The 15734-nt window shown below is 56.6% G+C and overlaps 1 protein-coding gene across 1 annotated transcript in view; it reads left to right on the top strand.

The window, feature by feature from the left end:
- The window catches only part of ADGRA2 (adhesion G protein-coupled receptor A2), a 33699-nt gene that overhangs the window by 1754 nt on the left and 16211 nt on the right, over nt 1-15734 (top strand). Inside the window, 1 exon segment of the mRNA XM_032468513.1 lies at nt 10302-10373. Coding sequence (XP_032324404.1) covers nt 10302-10373 — 72 coding nt within the window.

Below are 15734 nucleotides of genomic sequence, written 5' to 3'. Positions count from 1 at the left end.
AGTAACGCCTCTGGTTGGGTGAGTTCAGAGGCTGCCCGCTTCCTGACAGGACACAACTGGTCAGCCTCTGACGTTGACCGCCTGGCCTGCATTTTCCCAGCTGGGGTGGGTGTGTGTATGTGTGCATTTGGGGAGGTGGAAGCCGGGTGTCTGCTCTCTCCCACGTCCCAGCAGCTCAGGCATATGGTCATGGCCTGGGAAGGCAGCTGTGGCAGCCGATTCAGGTCCCTCAGAGGGTCCACTGGTGTTGAAGTGTCCAGACAGGCCTGGGCATTCCCCAGCCCACTCAGTTCTGGAGGAGAAAAATGCTTGCTGTGTGGAATGGCTGGGCGGGTGTCTGTGTGAGTCCCCGCTAGGCAGTGATAGTTGGGTTCTGGGGTGGGGTGGGGGTGGTGCGTACTGGATCTTGTGGCTAGGCTCACACACATGTGCTGGGATTAGGGAATACTAACATACTGAAGGCAGAAAGAAGGGGGGGAACCTTAAAAAAAGGTGGTTTTGCAGTACATCTTAGAATGATTTGGCAGCTAATGTTTTCCAGCCATAGCTAATTCCCATCGACCCACTCTGAGCAGAAAGCAGGGCCAACACTTGGTGAGAATTTGCTGGGACAGGGTGGCAGCCAACAGCTCAGCTAGCTCACCTTGCCATCCCAGACCATCCCCAGAAGGCCTCCTCCTGCCCCGTTTTCCCAGGCCACTGACCTACCTGGCTTATGGTACCTTCCAAAGGAACAGCCCCCCTGCGCCTAGCCAGACATCCCCAAGGACAACAGACAGGGCAAGTTGGAGCGGCCCCTGATAGCCCACTGACCCATCAGCCCCGGGGGCGACTAACACCAGCCACAGACACATCCCTTAGGCTCTCCCCACAGGCTCCACATAATCCCATCCTGATTGCAACCCTTCCCCCAGGCTGGCTTCTGAAGGGAAAAGAGCCCACGTTCTTCTTCAGCAGAAGGTGGGCAAGGATTCTCTGCTGGGGGCTCAGCGCCTCCAGCACACCAATCCCTACCCAGCGTCCATCTCGTGCATCTCGAGGGAAGAGGAAGAGGAGGGCTGGGAAGGGGATTCCACTGCTCCAGCCTGGCAGCCAAGAGAGGCTGCGAGCACCAGAACCTTCCCACCTCCCAGACTCCTCCTCCTTACTCTTTTGAAATTCTTTTTTTCCACACACATTTCCCCTTTCACCTCTTTGCCCATCACCTGGTGCAAACAACAGGACTTGAGCCAATAGTCTGCATTTTGACTTTGCCTTCCCTCTGCCTCTCCTGTTTTCCTTCAGAAAGGGCCACCAGCTCTCAGTCCCCTTCACACAGCACCCTGGCCGCATGGGTCCTCCGGGGGTCTCGGGCCCCCACCTTGGGAGACTGTTCAGGCAGAGAAAGTGCCAGATAAGGCGCCTGTCTGCAAGCAGCCTGCCGTCTCTGTTCAGCTGCCAAGCTGTTCAAGGGCAATCCTGTGAACCGTCCTGTTCATCTCACTGCAGCCCCTTCTACCTCCACCCTGTTATCTCAACTTCTGCCTTCTGTTTTTGTAGACTGCAGGCCCCCTCTCCCCATCCTTGGCTTTTTCCCCCTCTCTAATGGATTTTCATTCGCACTTTTCCAGGAAAGCAGAACTCTTGGCTTCCTTCCCAATCCATCTGTCCCTCCGCACCCCCCCAGGCTTACGGCCCAGTCCGCGGGGCAGCTGTGGGCACGAGTGTTCCCTGCCGTCCAGAGCAGGAGGCTTGATGGGTCTCCCTGGATGGGAAAGGTCTCGTGGGGGATGGGTTATCACAAGGCAAACCTGGGTAGGGGAGGAAGATGCAGACCACTGTGACCCCCCACGCCCACCCCTGGGCAGCCCTCTGGTTCTGGGTTCTGGGAGTTAGAGTGAGGGGGAGGAGGGATAATAAGGAATTCCAGGAAAGGACTGATAATGGATAACTCTAGAAGGAAATCTGCTGTGAGGACCTCCCAGGACCTCTGAGCAGCCTCTCGGAGGATACCAAGCAGTGTCATAAATTCCTGGGCCCCTGGGCTGGAAAGGGCCTTAGGGATCAGCAGGTCCAGGCCCTACTGCCGCATCTGACAGCTGAGCACACTGAGGCCAGATGCGGAGGGGGTCAGGTCTTGCCAGCGGTTGCAGGGCTTAGCTGTCACCAGCATCAGGATTAGCTGCTTGGATTTGCTTACTTTTCCTCTCAGGTAAGAGACTCCCTGTTCACCTGGCTGGACTTGGGACCCAATGGACTCAAAGGCTGCTTTAAAAAACCCAGTTCCTTCCCAGCAGGACCCAGGCCCTTTGACCTGGGAACATTCCAAGGCTGGGTGGGGAGGGGGAGCGGGCATGGGACGGGTCACTCACTCCAGATTCTCCCAGAGCCGACAAGCCCTCATCCACTCGGCCTCCCCTTTCGGGGGACTGCCCATCACTTAGGCCAACCTCGTAGGGGAGAAAGGGTATTTGCCCGACAGATGTGCCTGGCAGTGGCTGGGACCTTTTGCTGTGAGTTTGGTGGTCTTCATGGAGGGGAGGGGAGCCCCCTGCACGGCCCCTGTGCTGGTCCCAGCCTCAGGGAAGCAGTTCTTGAACACAGATCTCCCTCTGGACCTCCAGCTCCAGACAGGGCCCTCCCCTCAGGACCCCTCACTCCAGCCACCAGGATCCAGTTTGGGAGGGGGGACTCTGGGGCAAAGTGTGCCAACCGTTTGCACAGAGCCTGAGGGGAGGGGAGAGACACTGGCTGGAGGGGCGGGCCCATGCGGCTTCCCCACCCCCTTCCATTCCACCCTCTTTCCCCCATATGGTTCTCATAAGGTCTGGGCTCAGAGACAGCAGCCAGAGGAAGTGGCTGTGTACAGAGAGCTTTTGTGCGGGAGAGGAGGGGGAGGGAGCGAAGAGAAAGGAGAGAGGGAAGAGGTAGGAGGGTGCAAGGTCTCAGCTGTAGCCCCCCGATGACGTGGGCTCTGGGACCCCTGCTTCTCTGAAGTGAGGGCCCCAGAAGAAGCCCACGTCGCCCCCTTCCCTGACCTTTCTTGACTACCCACTGGAGGAGCCAGCCCAGCTCCAGGATTCATCAGCCCCTTCCTGGAGGTCTTCCTGGAGGAACCCCCGCACCAGGCAGAGAACAGAGCCCGCCTCGCTTTCTGGTTGAGTCCTCAGCACACCCAAGAGACCAGAGGTGCCGAGCCCCAAAGACAACAGCTATAATTCAGCCTCCCAGGGGGACCAGGACCCAGGATGGGTTATTTGGCCTGAATTATTCAGAAGCCATACAAGGACCCAGCCGCTCCTGACCCCCAAGGAAGACCTTTCCTGACACCCACACAGATCGCCCCTCTGTGTTCGGGTTGCAGGGAGAGGCAATCCCTACTCGTGGTGAGTCTGAGAATTTCCCCCAAAGACACAGGCAAACCAGTGTAATTCGAACCTCGCCATAAATTGACCCTTAAATTTGGGGTCATGTTTTGAAAGGGAGCGAGTGTTTCTAAATTTCTGCCACATGGGAGCCATTGGGATAAGAACACTTTCCTGAAGGAGAAAAAGTTCCAGCCACCTTGGAGTTGATCCCTGTCCTCCCATTCAACGAACTCTCCTCACTGAAGCCCAGAGAGGGGAGGCGAGTTCCCCAATGCCACACAGCCTAGACGAGGACCCCTCACTCCCCCACCACCCTGAGATAGAGCTGGCCCTCCTTCTCCATAGGACTGGACAGAGAGCAAGGGAGGAGAGAGGAGGGAAAGAGCCCTGGGCTGAGGAACCAGAAGGAAAATCCGGTAACTGCTAGGAAGGGGCTGTTCAGAGGGGCTGTTTATTTTCATTCCCCCAGCCCAGCCGCTCTGTTCTATTTAGAGCTCAGACACTGACAGGACAAAGCTGCCTCCTCCCCTTCCTCCCTTCTCCGGGGGCCGCCATCCTTCCCAAACTCCAGAACATTCCTCTGCTTTTAGGACTGGGTGATGGGGGTGGGGGAGCAGACATGTGGAGTGTAGCTAACTCGGACAGTCTCCTAGGACCCAGTTTTCCCAGCCTTGGGAGTGGAGAGAGACAGGCTGGTAAGATGGATGGGGCCAGGTGAGGGGCAGGGGACCAACCTGTCATGGAGGAGCAGGGAACCGGCTGGAGAGAGCAGCCGAGGAGGGAGTTCCCGCCTGAACTTGAGGGGCCAGACAGCTCCCAGCTGGAAAGCTAAGGGGAGGTGTGAGGGCCCCCTCTTCCCTCCCCTCTCCCCGCCCCCACTCCCGCAGGGCTCTGCCTGCTGGGAACCATGTTGGAGCAGAAACTCTAGACTTCAGTCTCCAGGAGACTCAGTATCCAGGATGGGAAAAGCCATCAAATGTAAGGAGTGGGAGTCTTCAGTCCAGACCCTTCTGTTACTGAGAAGACCCCCAGGGAGCAGCTGACCTGCTCAAGGTCACACAGCTCCTAGCCAGACCCCAGGCCTCCCGCCGGTCAGCCAGTTCCCACACAGACCAGTCCCAGACGTCCTCCCTGGGGACAGGGCTGGGAGGTCCACTAATCTGCTTCCTCCATGAGGATGTGCGAGCCTTGGGAAAGGGGCGCCCACCCCCAGTGATGGCCTAACACGTGTACTGAGGAGACCCCTGTAAGACATCACTGTGGACTTGGCTGGGGAAGTGGAGGCAAGAGGAATCCGCCTCTGACGGGAAGACTGGGATTCACGGACCACCTCCACCTTCCCTGGAGCTCTGCCCCTCCACATACCCATCCATTCACTCCACCAGCCCCTGCTGAGTGTCCTGCGCCCCCCCGGAGTTGAGAAACCTTGTCTCTGCCCTCGGGGGCCTTGCAGTCTTCCTGGAGCAGGACAGGAGCAGGGCCTCCTCTGGGGTGGAAGGATTAAAGGACTAATTTACACTTAGATATTAAAGACTGATAACAGACCGAGCCTTTCAGGTTTTTGTGTATTTAAAAAGAAACCCATTTTCTTCACCTAGAAGCTTGGTGGTGATGTTAGGCTATGTGTGCAGGAAGGGTTTAAGGTCGTTTGGGAGTAAATTCCCAGCTTCCTCAAACTGGGTGGACACCCACACACAAATAGTCCATCCTGTGTGACATCGCCCTCCACCTTCCATGAATGTCTGTGGACCCGAGTGTCCCACAGGGCCAAGCCTAGCGCACAGTAGGTGTTAGTGTAGATTTGGAGAATGAATGAACGCCCAGGGGTGAATGATTACAGCAGATGCAATTGTATGCGCTCAAGCCCCAGTGCTAGGGGCCCCCAAATCCCCAACATGACCACCCGCCACCACCATGACGGGTTAGTCCTCCCATCCCTGCCCCAGTTTCTTGGTTCTGCCCACTGACCATCAGGATGCGGTGCTGTTGCACAGAGAGTAGGTTCGAGACAAGGAGGCAGGAAGGCCCATGTGTAGGAGCCGTTGCAAGACAGTGTCCCTCTTGACCTTCACCTCAGGCCCTGCCTGGACTGCTGGCTTCGAGGCCAAGGTCAGAGGCCATCTCAGGACATGGCCCTCTAAAGCCTGGGGAAGGGAGGCCCTACCTGGGTGTCTGCCTAACCAGTAGCTGTCCAGGGTCGCCTGGACAGACTTCCAGCCAAGGGAGAGCTGGCCGGAGGTGCTGGCGTACTGTGTGTCCCCTCCAGCATTTCTGTCCCCTGCAGTCGGACTCAGTAGTCGTTGGGCAGCCTTTAGCCTGAGGTGGGTCACAGCAGGGCCCGTGGACTAGAGGCGGTCTCCTGTTTGGAGGCCCCATCATTGTATCAGCCGTGCTAAAATGTACCCAAAACAGAACCAAGTATTGCCAATTGGTATAACGTGACATTTGGTAGTTATATCGTTAAGCATTCATTAATTTAATTTTGTAGCATTTATATTTCAGGAGTGACTTTTTTTTTTAGGTTTCAGATGTCCTCGTGGGCCCTGGGTGCTGTGCCGGCGGGGGTGAGGGGAAATGCTGGAATGTTGTTTCACCTTAAGGTGCAGCTGGTGATGGGACTGAGGCCTTTTTGGTGTCAGCAAGCAGACCACCCTCTGCCCCCCACTGAGGGTCCCCTGAAGACACTGTTAGGGTACCAGCTGCAGGTGTTGGAGACGGAGCCTTCCCAGCACAGAGGTCCTTGGCGATGGCTGGATTCCAGTCTCAGGCTCCCTGGAGAGCACCGAGCCCCAGAGTCCAGGCCTGTGATCCTTGCATCTGTGTGTTGCGGCGGGGGAGGCTGGGGGGATGACATACATGACTCTTCCTGCACATGTGAGAACCTTTGGTTCAGGCCTGTGCTGGCCCCACACCCCACGAAGCAGTGCCCACATGACCCCTCCAGGGTCATCTTTGATGTTGGGCTGGGACCTGGTGAGTCCCTGTGGCTGCCCAGAGGCCACAAGGCCTCTGCAGATGCCAGCCACTCACTCCCTTGGCCTCCAGCCTCATTAGCGGTAACTGCTGGCTTCTCTTCCCTAAAATAGGACCCTAGCCGGGAGAGAGTTCTGAAATGGACTCAGTGTGCCCCCTCTCCTTGGCCGGATTTCAGATTCTAGGGTAGAGAACAGGGCACCCCAGGGACTGGCCCCCCTTCCTGTGAAAACATGATGTTAGGGTAGCAGACTGCGGGTGCGGGGGGAGGGCGGGAGGAAGAGGCTGAGGCTGCCGCTGCCGGGCTGGGCGAGCCTGGGGCCTGAGAGGCATGGTTGGGAAGGCGATGTACCTGGCAGGCTCCCTGTGCTGGTGCGGGGTGGTGGGGGGCCAGGGAGGCTGAGCCTGTCCGGGTTGGGTGGGAGCGTCGGGATGGGGTAAAGACTCGTCGTGTCTGAAACTCTGGACAGAAGCGTGTGGCCGCCCTGCCTGTTTTCCTCCCAAGACAGCCTAGTGTGGTGGGAACACTTTTCTTCCTACTGGATGAGGCTGTGCGCATGTGTGTGTATGTGCGTGTAGGTGTGCGTGCATGTGCGTGTGTGTATTTCATTTACCCCATTAGCAGCCCCGTAACTGCCAGCTCCCTGCATACCCCCAAATATTCTCTGTCCCAAGTCAGTACCCCTCTCCCTGACCAAACCTACAAGGGGCACCTCCAGAGAATGAAGCTATTGGGCACCAGTGAGGCCATTCTGCCGATAATCTGGGTCTGAAGTAAAACCAGCTCAGCCCAGTCTAGCTTATTAAGGCCAAAAGGCCCAATTCTGGGTGTTTGAGGACTTAAACCATACCGACACCTGCTGAAGTCTGTCCAAGAGCTGGAAACATGGCAAGAAGGGGGTCATTGGAGGAGAAGGATGCAGCGCTGTCTGCCTGGCTGCCCCTGCTTCTGTGAGTAGCTTAGAGGGTGGGGGGTCGGGAACAGCTTCTCAGCCATGAGGAAAAAAAGCCCTCATTTCAAGGTTTTCCAGGCTGGAGGTTGCACTGGGCTAGCAAAGCCGGAAACATGGGCTGCTGCTGACCCCCACCCCCGCCCCGCTGTGCCCTCTCCTCCCCAGCCCAACAGAGGCTGCCTTAGAGAGCTTGGGCCCTGGGGTGGGAGCCGGAAGATGAGTTGTTCTGGACCAGAGGCTGGTCCCCACTTGCCCTGGGGGCTTGTCCCCATCCTTTACTCTGCTCCCACGCGTACATGCACACGCACCACCCTGGTTGCCTCAGTATCTCTCCGGCAGCCCAGACTTCCTCCTGGGTCGGTGCTGGCTACAAGGAGACTGATCAGGGATAAGGGTTAAAGCCACCAGCCCCTTGTGGCTCCTGAGTACTTGCAGTGTGGCTGGTCTGAATTGAAATGTGCTGGATTGAGAATCCACACCAGATACTGATATTTCCCCAAAAAAGGAAAATATCTCACTGATAACTTTCTATATCGATTACATGTTGAAATGATAACATTTTGGATACATTGGGCTACACAAAACATATTATTAAAATTAATTTAATTTTTAAACTTTTTACAAAATGTGGCTACTAGAACATTCTAAATTCCATATGCATCTCACATTGTACTTCTGTTGGCTGGTGCTGGGTGAAAGAATTTGGGGGGTGTGAAATGTGTTCAAAGGTTAAAGGCCAAAGAGTCTGGAGAATGTGGGGTACCTATCCCCCTGACCCCGCACCACCTCTGGACTAGTCTGGACAGGGTTCTCCAACTAGGATCCCTGGATGTAATCTTGGGGATCAGGCAGTTGGAGAATTTTTTAAATTTTCTGTTTTCAATTCAATGATCTTTAAAGAAAAGTCTTTGGCAGATGATTTTGAGATAACTTTTTGTTCTAAGGTATTTTCAAAGTGTAAGGTTCTCCTTTCTAAAGTCAGCGTTTCTCAAACTAGAATCCTCAGATGATATTGGCAGGAAATAAGAACCTTTTCCCCTCCCTTTAACAGTCCATACTCTCCTCAAGTTTGAGAATGTTCTCGGGGTTCCCCTTCATGCACGGGGATTTGTGATAATCTGGCCTCCCATTCCTCTGTCCTTCCATACCACTTACCTCTCCCCTGTGCCCTCATCTTTTTTCCTCCCCAGGACCCAGGGAGGGGCAGCCCCTGGGGGAAACCCTGGGGGTTGGGGGAGGCTGAAACAGATGCCTCTTCCCCACCCTTCTTCCTGACATTTCAGGACCCGCCCCAACATGCCTAAGGATACTAAGAGGTCCTCATGCCTCGCTGACATTTAATGCAACTTCTGAACCTCAGACTCTGAGGATGTGTGAGGGCATGAGCTGCAGATGAGCTGGGCCGGCTTTGACTTAAAAGTCTCACCATCCAGAGGCTGTCAGCACCGAGGGGGCCACCCCAGCGCCACCAGGGCCTGGATGAGACTGTTTCGGCGCCCTAAGAACTGACAAGATTATTTATGATTGGCCACTCTATATAATGCAAAATAAAACTATCCGAACCCATAAAATGAGAACAGAGGTTCGTGAAAGTTCTAAGTGTTTGTGTGACGACTACTGTGATATACTTTCTGAAATATCAAGATGACGTTGTGTGTGTGTGTGTGTGTGTGTGTGTGTGTGTGAAGCACTTTGGACCCACCCCGAATTCCTCCACACAGTCACCCTTCAGTCCTCACTGGGAAGTGTCACTACTGAAGGGATGGGTTAGGTGGAGACCAGAAGGGGAGGAGGGGTGTCTGTGGAGAAGGGAGACGGGAGGAAAGAGATGAGGAGTCTACCTCTTCCCACTGACCCAGAAAGCCCCTTCCACCCTTGCCTCCTTCCGGGCCACGGTCTATTTTCCATGTGCCTCCTGACCGTGGAGGAGCTGGGGCCTCATATGTCTGGGGTCCTCTCACTGCCTGTCTTGGCATGTGCAGCCCCACTCCCAGTGAGCTCTGAGCTAAGCCCTCTCGTGCCCTGTCCCCAGCCCTGCCCTCTCCCTTCCTGTCCAGCCCGGAGGCTGCCCACCGGAGAGAAGGCCTGAGGCCTGCACCTCTGTCCTTCCCCGTCCGTTTTCCACCACTCAGAGCAAAGAAGGGAACCCCTTTGCCTCAGCCTGGGGCAGGCAAGAGGTTGGGCTGGGAGGCTCATTAAAGCTTTTTAATAAGCAATTAACTCATGGGATGAGCCCTTTGGCTGGTCTGAACGCTTTCCTCCCAGCAGGTAGCCTGGCAGAGAAAGGCTGAATGGGTGGGCAGAGGGGGTTCAGTCAGGAGCTTGGGGCCCCTTTCCGCACCCCCAAAACAAATGAATAAATAAACAGGACTCCAAGTGGGCAGAGGCTGAGGCCTGGGCTTCCTCCCGTCCCCTCTCCCGGGGGAGCCCAGGACTCCATCAGTTTCTGGTCAAGGCTGCAGCCAGGCTGGAGAGGCCCGGGCACTCAGTCCCTCTGAGCTGGCGGCCTATGGGTGGGGGGTCCCTTTCTGGTGAGGTCCTCGAGCTCACAGAGTGTTGGAGACCCCGAGGAAGGGCAGCTCCTCCCACATGCTCCCACACCTGCCCCCACACCTGCCGGGCTGCTTGTTCCACCTGCCAGGGTCCTGACCAATTCAGATCATTCTCCCCACTACTGTCCTCAGGATGCTAGGCTGACGGCTTGAGCAAAACAGAGTAGTGGGGGCAGGAGGGGGGCGCTGTGGGCTCGGCCCCGTGGTTCCAAGGTGCAAAGGGAGCATTTCATCTTCACACCTGCTCAGCGCACCTGCGTACAGAGCCCTGAGTCAGACCCAGGCTGGGGGGAGGCCCAGGGCAGTGAAATGCCTGAACCGGGGCTCAGTGAGCCGGCCAGCCTGTCCAAACATTCACTGGCTCCTCCCTGTGATCTCTTGGAGCAGATGGTGGGGTTGTTCTTTGCACAACTTCAGGGGGCGCCACTTATACAGAAGGCAACATTCTCCCATCTGTGTTCTCCCTGTTCCTTCAGGCTCTTGAGCAACAACAAGATCACTGGGCTCCGGAATGGATCCTTCCTGGGACTGTCCCTGCTGGAGAAATTGTAAGTGCTTGGGCAAGTTGGGGCAGAGGTCATGGGCAAGAGTTCGATCCAGGGAGGATGAGGAATATTGGCTGCTGAGGGACACCCCTCCCCGCAACCCAGAGCCTGCTGGCTAAGGAGGGCCCAGAGTCAGACTTGATCACCAAGAGGAGGGCAGAGGGGCTGGTCTGGGAGAGAGCGACCAGCTCCCTCACAAGGGAAGGCAGAGAGAAGTAGGGACACCTCGCTGGTCCAGGCGGGATGGGGCTAAGGGAAGCTCATTAACGCTTTTTAATGAGGAATTAGCTCGGAGGGTTGAGCCCCTTAACTGGCCAGAAGCCGCCTCCCCCTCCCAGCTGGGGGCCCAGCATAAAGGGCAGAGAGAGGATTTAGTGGGACTGAGGCCTCTTTCCTCCTTCCCTAAACACAATCAACAAACAAAGTTCCAAAGGGCCAGAGCCCTGGGCTGAGGGTGGGGAGAGTGGATCATATCTGATTCTCCACCCCCCACCCCGCCCCACCACTGCCCTGGTTTACAGCTGCATCAGAACAGCATCTTCGGGCTGCCCTGTGGGGCCCGGCAGGCTGGCGTGGGATTCAGGGCTGCAAGGGCTCTGCTGGCCCGAGAGAACTTCCTTCTCAGAGTTAGGGACCTGCCCTGGTCATGGGCAAGTCCGTGCCAAATGAGGGGTTTGAATAAACCCTTGTTGCAATTCCCGGTCCAGCTGGCGGCTCCCAGATCCACAGCCTGTTACAAAAGCTTTGGGTCTTGTCTCCTCCGTGGAGCACCTGGGCCTCCTGCCCCTCCTGGAGCCCGATCCTTGCCCTCTCCCCCACCTCCAAGCCCCTCTCTCCTCCCTGGGCTCCCACCCTGCTGGGTGTTCACAAGGCCTCCAACAGGGCCCTGCCGCCTCTAGTGCCATTTTGCCTAAAAGTCTTGGATCAGAGCAATGGAGGATAGTAAAGAACAAGGCAGAAGCGCGCTCTCGAAGAGCCAAAGAAATTGCAGTCAGTGAGACCACACACTCCACCGTGTGGATTAGAATGAAGCAGGTTGGGGTTTCCGTAAAGTCCAAAGGAGGGATCAGCAAAGGCTGGACCGTCCAAGAGCAATAGGGATGCACTGTCCACACTCTCTGTCAGACATGGAGTGTAGATCTTTAGCCAGGACAACAAGCTTATGAGTTCGGCTCTACCACACCTACTTCACAGGGGAAGGGAAGGCCTCTCCCCCCTCCCCTGGGGCTGTGAGGAAAGCTTGACGGCCTGGCTGGGTTAGTGGGGGTGGAAAGGGCCCAACCCGCACTTGGGATGGAAAGGCAGAGTGGGCTCTGTGTGATCGGGGCGTGTTGAGGGTGGGAGGCGTCCAGTTTGTTGTCCGTGGCGTATGTACAGCCGCGGCCAGGTCCCTCTGCCCGTCTGCTCAGACAGGGAGAAAGGGCTGCCACCAAGCTGCTATTTAAGGCCCCTTTGGTACCAAGAAATAGGGAAAGATTTTATCTCCCACGAGCAGCTAAGCATCCGGGAGCTGTGATTCCTACACTTAGCCCAGGCTTGGTCTTACAGGGCCGAATGGCCGGAAACCAGACGCTCCTTCCAGGGATGTTTTGGAGAAAGACAAACCACAGCTGCCTGCTGCCCTTTGCCCCAGCCGACCAGGGCCAGTCACCGGCCAGAGTCCGTCTCCCGAAACCTTAGCACAAGCGAGAGCTGCCGGGAGCCTCTTGAGGCCTCGCAGGCATCTTCCCATCTTTGCCCTTTCACCTCATCAGCGAGGGACCTGCTAATTCTGCCCTCTTGTCCTCGTCCTTCAATCTCTTGAGGGTAGATTTTCCCACGATGATGAGGAGAAGGCCCTTTCCTTCCCACCCCTGCAAACCTACCCAGCCCGGACTTCTGTCTGCAGCACTGGGACCCGGGTCACCGCCCAGCAGGTGCATTCAGACCATGGGAAGCAAGCAGAGAAAAGTGAGAGGCGAGCCGGGAACAATGACTAAGTGCTTAGAAAGGGCACTGGAGTGAGAGTTCAAAGTCGTGAGTTGGAGCCCCTGACCTGGTAGGTAGGAATCGTCTGGTAATGTGCTGCAGAGATGTTTCCTGAGCTCCATGTGTGCTGAACAGGCAGACCAAGTGTGAGCTCCGTGTGTGTGAACAGGCAGAGCGAGTGCCCGCCCCCGTGGAACTTACCCTCCACTGACGGGACCCAGAAAATAGCAAATAAATGCATAATAGGTCAACAGACCATAAATGCTGCAAAGAAAACCAAAGTGGAAGGGTAAGGGGGACAGAGAGCAATGGGTGGGGGTGCTGCTTTATGTAGTGAGGTTAAGGAAGGCCTCGCTGAAGGTGACAGAGCCCAAGCCCCAGGGAGGGAGGAACCTGGCAGGACGGGGAGCCGTTGGGAAGACCCTGGGGGCCAGTCTGCCTGGTGAGTTTGAGGCACAGAAGAAGGGCGGCAAGACGGGGGGTGATGGGAGATGGAGTCAGAGGGATGCCTCACTTTGGGGCCTCAGTTTCTTCATCTGTAAAAAGTCAGGGGACAGGGTGATTTGTAAAGCACATTATGGACTTAAAATTCCATGATCCTTGGATGTGTGTGTGTGCGTGTGTGAGTGTGAGAGAGAGAGACCCACAGTCCTGCAGGAGAAGAAAAAGAGCAGAAAACCCAGTGATGCAACCAGGATTGCAGAGGAGGGGAGGCCTCTGGGCAGAGGGGATGCCAGGTTCAGCATGTGCCCGTGCCTCCCAGGGATGGAGAGGTAGTGCAGAGGCTGGAGGACCCCAGGGTATCCAGCCTGGCTGGTCACCACTGTATCAGGCAGGCTTCTCCAGAGAGGTAGGACCAATAGGAGATGTGTGTGTGTGTGTGTGTGCGCGCGCGCGCGCATGTGTGTGTGTGTGTGTGTGTGTGTATGTGTGTATGTCCTTATATAAATATACAAAGAAATTCTTTTCTTTCTTTATAAAGAAATTTATTTTAAGGAAATGGTTCATGTGATTGTGGGAGCTGGCAAATCCAAAATCTGCAGGGCCAGCCAGCAGGCTGGAAAGTCAGGCAGGAACTGAAGCTACAGTCTTCAGGCAGAACTTCTCTGGGAAAAATCAGCGTTTTCTCTTAGGGCCTTCAACTGATTGGATGAGGCCCACCCATATTAGCAAAGTCAGCTCCTTTAGTTAAAGTCAACTGATTGTAGATGTTTATCACATCTACTAAATACCTACAGAGCAGCACCTAGATTAGTGTTTGACTAAGTCACTTGGTGCTGTTGTCTGGCACATGAAATTAACCATCACAATCCCTACCCGCTACCCCAGGGCTAGGGAGAGGTCCTAGAGATGCTAATTCATCAGGTCGGCAGGGGCCTGGGAATTGTTAACAAGGTATGCAGGGCGATTCTCATGGTCACTGGGGTTGGGAACCAGTGGACCAGATGACCCCTGCACTGTGGGCCCATTCATCACAAATGAGACGCCGTGGCCTGGCATGCAGTTGGTGCCAGGAAACACTGATCTGTCTGTCCTGTCGGGCTCTACTGTCCAGGCCGGGGCAGCTGAACCCATGGCAGTCTCACATCCCACAGTCCATGCAGCAAGTCCTGTGGGAGGATTGAGGCCTGTCTGAGAACTGAAACAGTAGGTCTGGGCTGCTCCAGACTGGAGTCTGCCAGCCCGTGCTGAGCACCCCTTTGGCCTCTGCGAACGGGTCTGGTCTAAGTGTGGGGGGAGCAGATCTGCATGGACCCCGTTTGGCAGCGCAGGGCCCTGAGGCTGGAGAGGGGACACAGAGAGGGCGAGGAGGGGATGTGCCTGAGAAGATCCCGTGGGAGGATCCGTGCTCCAGAGCAGTGGGGGTGGGATAGGAGGACATACCTTTGTCAGCCAGGCAGGCTGGACAAGAGGACATGAAACAGTCCAGCAGAGCTCATGGCCAGCCCAGGAGTGTACAGAATGGCCCAGACATGTGAAGCCCTGTCTCCAAGCCCTCTTCTTTGTGACCTGCTGCCCTCTGCATGGACTGGCCTCATGTTGCCCAGAGGAAAGACTTTTTGGGTGGAGGGGGAGGTGATGAAACTCCTCCCTGGAGCAAAAAGAGGCTGGGATTGAATGCCACCTCAGTCATTTGCCTTCTGGGTGCCTGTTCAAGCCCCAGACTTCTCACCTGGCCCATGGGGCAGGGCGCAGCTCCCTGGCAGGTCACCCGGGAAGAGGGCCGGGGACAGCTCGCCTCTCAGTACACGGCTGTCCCCTTTTACTCAGAAAGTTCCAAGTGGCAAGCTGTCATACTGGCTGCCCCTCACCACTTAGACTTGTCCAGAGCCCCCAGCCCTTGGGGGGGCAGTCATGGGGTTGAGGTGTACACTCGGGGATTCCTTTGGTCCTTCGCATCTCTGCCCAGATCCCCCACATTCAGCAGGGAGCAGGCCACCAGAAGACTTTCCTGGGCTCTGGATGCTCCAGTCACAGCGAGAAGCCCCCAGACCCGGGACCGAGCCGGCCCCACGGCAGACAGCCCCCAGGAGAGGCCCAGGGAGCAGGGGACTGGGCGTGCACGCCTGTGTGTGGGTCTGTGTGGACACACGCCCCTCAAGGCCTGTGCACGCCTGGGAGAAAGGGTCTGGGGCGGGGAGCCTGGGCAGCCCCAGGATGATTTGTCATTGCCTAATGAGATTAATGAGCCCCGGGGGCTGGTATGCAGCGATGCTGGGGCGCTCATTAGACGCAGATGCTCACGGGAACGATGGGGGGGCCTGGAGGGGCGGCGTGCGGCTCACCCGCCAGGTGGTTTCCATTAATCTGTGGGCGGAGCCAAGGGTAAGGCCAGCGGGCTCTGTCCTTCCTCCCCCTCCGTCGGCACTCACGCAGGAGAGGAATGCAGCCGCAGCTGAGAGGCTGCCCCGGCTCTGGCGCAGCTGAGGGCCCAGGAAGGGAGGCTGTAGGGTTTGGGGACAGCCCTCTTGCTCGCTGATGTAGGCCCCATGCCTGGCACAGGGTATGTGCTCAATAAATACCTATTGGATGAGATCAGAGACAAGAGGGGCTGGGGCAAGGAGGTGGGAGGGAAGCTGAGACCATCTGGGGTTTCGGCCTGGCCACCAGAAACTCCCTCCCTCTCCTCCCCACAGACAACCTCCATACCTGCAGGGGTGTTCTGCCCTCTCCTCTGCCAGCCCTCCCCCACCCCACCCCCAGCTTTCTAATGAACCCTGGAAGTCCTGGAGGGCCCCGGAGAGCGGCTTTGTGGCCTCCAAACCTATAATTTGGTTTTCAAACCCACAAGCAGGGAGGTCTGTTGGGGCCAAAGGGAGCCCCACCCTGTCCAAAATGTGGGTACATGCATGCGCGCGCACACACACACACACACACACCATCATACAAACTCAG

This window comes from Camelus ferus, chromosome 26 (genome assembly GCF_009834535.1).
Source record: "Camelus ferus isolate YT-003-E chromosome 26, BCGSAC_Cfer_1.0, whole genome shotgun sequence".
In the NCBI taxonomy this organism is placed as follows: domain Eukaryota; kingdom Metazoa; phylum Chordata; class Mammalia; order Artiodactyla; family Camelidae; genus Camelus; species Camelus ferus.
Note: the sequence above shows the minus strand (reverse complement) of the source record. Positions and strands in the feature narration are given on the sequence as shown.